Source organism: Rutidosis leptorrhynchoides, chromosome 2 (genome assembly GCF_046630445.1).
Source record: "Rutidosis leptorrhynchoides isolate AG116_Rl617_1_P2 chromosome 2, CSIRO_AGI_Rlap_v1, whole genome shotgun sequence".
Taxonomy (NCBI): Eukaryota; Viridiplantae; Streptophyta; class Magnoliopsida; order Asterales; family Asteraceae; genus Rutidosis; species Rutidosis leptorrhynchoides.
The window spans coordinates 609,254,404-609,259,363 of NC_092334.1; the positions used below are offsets into that span (position 1 = coordinate 609,254,404).

The window sequence follows — 4,960 nt, forward strand, 5'->3', positions numbered from 1 at the left end:
TTAAGAAGTTAAACTATTGAGTTATACTAGTCTTGTTCGGTCTTTTTAAAGAAGTGATGATGTGCACCGACATAGCAATTCAGTTATTCAATTCTTCGGATGATAGAACTAATTATGAGATAAGTTCAAAGTAATTACCAAGTCAGAGGTTTTACCATTTCTTTGTTATTGGTGTCTGTCCTTGAACCAATCATCAAGAGTTTGTAATGAATATTGAATATTAAAAAAACAAAATGAATAAAACACAAAAATAAAAGGTATAGAAGTATGTTATTTACTTCACGATATTTAAATGAAATAGTAACAATAAATGTCAATGTTTAGTTGTCAACTTATTTATATAACTATCAATCTATCATGTCATATAGGTAATTGTTGATTTGGCTTTGACTTGTTCACTCTGATGATTCAAAAGTCATGAAAATGTTGAATCCGGCACCTATTTTTCACACAAGATGACACCATGTTTCATTCAACCATACTTATTTATATTTTACGTTATAAATAAAATATAGATATGGATTTTAAAGAACGAGATTTATAATGTTGATAGAGAAGGCATGCTTGATGCAAATTTAAAATAATGTCGAATATAGTTTGCACTAATCGACCTTAGTGTAAAATTAATCGACTTGGCACATTTTTTTTCTTATTTATGTACCAGAGCACTTCTAGCTGTTATCGAATCGACTATAATACTTTACGCAGTGAATAAATACGGACTATTTCACTAAAATCATGAAAGAAGCACAGAACTAAGCCTCTCAATGAAATCATGAAAAACAAAGCAATCCATTTAGTTTATTAGTTAGCTTTAAGCCAAAAACAAACTAAGGGAAATAGGAGTACTAAACAACTACACCAGATGATCATGAAAAATGAGAAACATATAAAAAAAGAGTTATTCGACTAAAAGCCATCAAATTTACACAAGTTCGAACAAACTTTTTCCAAAAATGCTGTTTCTAGAGCAAAAAGGCCAATACAGTAATGCACAACATTATCCTTTACTTCAACTAATTGTGAAGTTCTTTATATTTTTTAAGATTGACTTGTATAAAAGTGACTATACAAGAAACACAGAGTTAGACAAACCTACCTATGTTCAGAATTTGTTCTTGGTCTCAAACTCAAATTTCTTCAACTTCTAACTCAAAATCATCGATTTCTTTGAAGTAAGCTCTCTGCTGCTCCACATATTCTTGTGTCAATGTGTATTCTTTCTTCGATGAACATCTTCTCTTCTGTAAAGCAATGCCCATAAGGAACCTTTAATTAGTAACTAGGTTTTCGAAGAACAATAAGCTGTATTATCCCTTACATATGAGTTAAAATTGGTCAAACAGGTCAAAAGTTGCCCCATCTCCAGTGTGTCTATCAGTCTATGTAATGCATAGAGCTCTTAATAGATTGCTTACGAATTATAACTGAAATATTTTATTATATTTATCAACCCAACCTAGCTTGTTTGCCCCACATTTAAGTTAACATGTTTGGACCTGAACGGCTGAACCAATTTTGAGATACAACAGAACCCATCCAACCATTTTGCCACCTCTTAAGATAAATGTTTGTCAGAGACGATAGGTAAGAAGCATGTTACAAATTTATCACTCTATAAAAAAGTTGCTTGTAAACCAAATTTGATGAATACATGAGTTATACTCTGTATTTGATGCCATTCCACACAACTCAACTCTATGTGAAGTTCAAAACTGAGCCAAAATAGACCCTCATTTGAAGTTTACCAGTTTAGACCTAACCCTATTATGAATTACAAGTTACAACACAACCTATCTATTGTCCAACCATTTCGTCACCTCTTAATAAGTTGGTGAGAAACAATAGGAAAGAAGCAACTTACATTTTCAAATTTTTATCGTTCTATTAGAAGGGTTGCATGTTAACATTATTTGATGAATAGATGATTAATACATGTTACCATTTGACACAATGCAACTCTAAGTGAAGTTCAGATCTGAGCAAAAATTAAAATATATTAATATATTTAACATCATAGACTCTTTCTATGCCCCAAAATTATAATTTTGTCTAGCAGTAATAGTCACCAGAAATATGTCACGTTGAGTTCGATCCACAAGATTTGCCAACGTATATTGTTAATAGAAGCTAAGCTATTTTGGTATTTGGTTATTCATGAAACTTTTCAATTATGTTAATAAGTTTTTTGGAGCGGAATGAGCCTATGCCTTATAAATTGATCTTTAACATACCTTTTTATTGGGCGGAGGTTCTGTTTGTGGCTTAAATTGAATCATATCTGCTGCTCCAACAGTGTCATTCCTACTCAAGCAAACATCATAAAGACAGTTTCAGTAGGTATAATAACAAACACAGCCCCATACACGCACACGCGCACACACACACAATGCAACACACACACAACGCAACACACACATATTTATAGAGAGAGAGAGACCTATTGCTGGTGGCCCTCCAAAGAGGTAGACAACTGCTTCTTGTATCCATCTTCTCCATAGTACGATTATTGACAGGTGTGGCAACCACCTTTCTTTCATATATTTTAACAGTATCAACACGACTAGAACCAGAAACAGTTTCACCTCTATCATTAATGACCACTCCTTTAAAAGGAACATGAACTTTGACCATATTACCCTTACACTTCATAGAAGGATAATCATCTAGTACGACAATCTCCTTTCCTTTATCCTTCCTAATATTTTCCTGTCTTTTATCCTTTATGTTTACAGTAGAATGAGGGACAGGTGTGTTAACACTATTATTTGAATCCTTTGTATGACGGGCGCTCAATGGCACATCAATATCCTTCCTTTTGTAAATAATCTTCCCATCATTCTTCGTTTTATCCAAACAAGACTGATTTACATTCCCTTGATCCTTAACCTTATCCAGTGTCGAGGAACAAAGAGATACAGAACCTTCTTTACGAGAGCTCCTTGTACCCTCAAAATATATCTGACGGAACGCGGCAACATCTTTCGTGTTACTCCCGGTATTCCGTGCGCTTTGTCTTTGACCAACCAAATAACAATTCGCATCACCAACCAAACGATCTAAGCAACGTAATTTAGATATCATAAAATGAATCTATCCAAAATAGTAAGTATAGTTAATCTATAATGAAGTGATGACAAACCTAAATTAAGCCACAAAATCACATTAACACACTCATATTTATATATACTTGAATTTATATATACATGAATTTAACTATACCATTAATTACCGAAAACTTTGCCATCAGAGTAGCATCATATCAATCACATACTCTTAATATTCATGAAACAATAACTATAACTATATCTATAATTGAACAAAATAATATGCAATTCATAGGCAAATAAGTATTAAAAACGAATCCCCTAACAGACAATACAGAATCAAATTGACTTTAGGCAATTGAGCTATAAGAAACAAACCCTAATAGTAACCTAGAATTAGCGAAAATGATAGTACCAGTTGTGAGCCTCTGAGGTTGAGATGGAACGTTTTGACCCGGTGGAGTGCTAATTGGGCGGAGCAGATGGATTGGGTTTTGGGTGGACCCGATACTTGAATCGGAGGCGGTAGAAGACGCACGTTTCTTCGATTGGGGTTTACGAATGATGTTAGTTAGACTGGCTAACGGTTTTCGTTTGATTGATGATGGTTTTGTAACTAAACGTCGTCGTTGTGTTTGTGTATCGAATACAGCTTCTTCATTCATTGCTTTCCATTTACAGTGAAAACGGTTAAGTGATTGTTGTTTTATACTGTAGTACCTAAAAATGGTGCGAAGAAAGGAGAGTGTTAGAGAAGCTTTTAATTCGTTAATGGCGGGATCAATTTTTGGGGGTATTTTATCGTTTCAAAACCTAGGCTAGTGTTCTCTTGGATTCGGGTACGGGTGCGGCCCGTTTAATACAACGAATACATTCATAGATTTTTTCTTTTTTCAAAAAACAACGAATTAAATAATTAATAGAGAGTAATAGCGACAACTAGAAAAAAATTCGACCGCGCGTTGCTGCGTTGTAATCAACGCGCGGTCGAATTTGGATATACGTTGTTTGATACCTAATATATCTAATAGGTTGGGTTGTTTGTTGTACGTATATGTATATGTATGAAATATAGCCCGAAATATTTAGTGTTTTTTTTACGATTTCCGTTTTGCGTGTAGTTAGTCCCCATGTGTTCGTTAGATTTTTTTGAGTTGAACGGTGATCTCGGAAAAATTTAACTCGCACCGAGCGAGAAGACATGGCACGTTAAAAATTCGGGTGAAATTATTTTCTTTTATTTTAATAAAATTATATATTTACACTTTCTACCCCTGAAAAAGTATAAAGTTGAGAGGCCGTTGTGTAAATTGAGCCGAATTTGAGGGACCGTTTGTAGTGTGAACGCAAACTCAAAACGACAATAAAAAACAATTGAAACGACGAATTTCGACGGGTGTTTTAGCATATAGGATAAAATAATAATAATAATAATAATAATAATAATAATAATAATAATAATAATTCATCGAACCAGTGAAGATACCAAATGATTACAACTGACGAAAAAACCATGCACATGAACAAATCAAAATCGACCAAGACAATCCAATGTAAATAACATCAACTAGGACAATTTAATGAAAAATAATCAAATGTCATTGACCTAGCGATAATGGGGTGGCTCTTTCAATCGTGATGAGGTTGATTGTTCAAGTTTTACTGTGAACATATTCATAAATTATTGTATATATTTGTATAATGAGTGTGTGAGCTTGCGTTTTAAAAAATCAATGTAATAAAACTTCACATACTAGCAGGGGCGGAACTTGAACCCAACCACAGATGGGGCGCGTGCAAAAACTTATTAAATTTTTCAGTGATAGCTGGGGCAAACACCAATAAAAACCTTATTTTTAGTAAAAAAAAATTATTATAAACTTTTTTTTTTAAATCCAATTGGGGCAGGAGCC

The 4,960-nt window shown here is 33.5% G+C and overlaps 1 protein-coding gene across 1 annotated transcript; it reads right to left on the reverse strand.

Moving 5' to 3' along the window:
• Positions 1–983: 983 nt before the first annotated feature.
• Positions 984–3,898, reverse strand: LOC139893467 (uncharacterized). Its single transcript, XM_071876632.1, has 4 exons — positions 3,463–3,898; positions 2,441–3,059; positions 2,235–2,304; positions 984–1,244 (listed from the first exon to the last, which is right to left on the reverse strand). Exons 1-4 carry the CDS (start codon positions 3,710–3,712, stop codon positions 1,131–1,133), a joined length of 1,053 nt encoding a protein of 350 aa, XP_071732733.1. The 5' UTR covers positions 3,713–3,898; the 3' UTR covers positions 984–1,130.
• Positions 3,899–4,960: the final 1,062 nt, after the last annotated feature.

Excerpts from the sequence above, each read along its gene's own strand:
- LOC139893467 (XM_071876632.1), bottom strand. The coding sequence starts at position 3,712 with ATGAATGAAGAAGCTGTATTCGATACACAAACACAACGACGACGTTTA. Across the intron at positions 3,060-3,462 it reads ACCTCAGAGGCTCACAACTG|ATCGTTTGGTTGGTGATGCG; the intron begins GTACTATCATTT and ends TACGTTGCTTAG. Across the intron at positions 2,305-2,440 it reads TGGAGGGCCACCAGCAATAG|GAATGACACTGTTGGAGCAG; the intron begins GTCTCTCTCTCT and ends TTGCTTGAGTAG.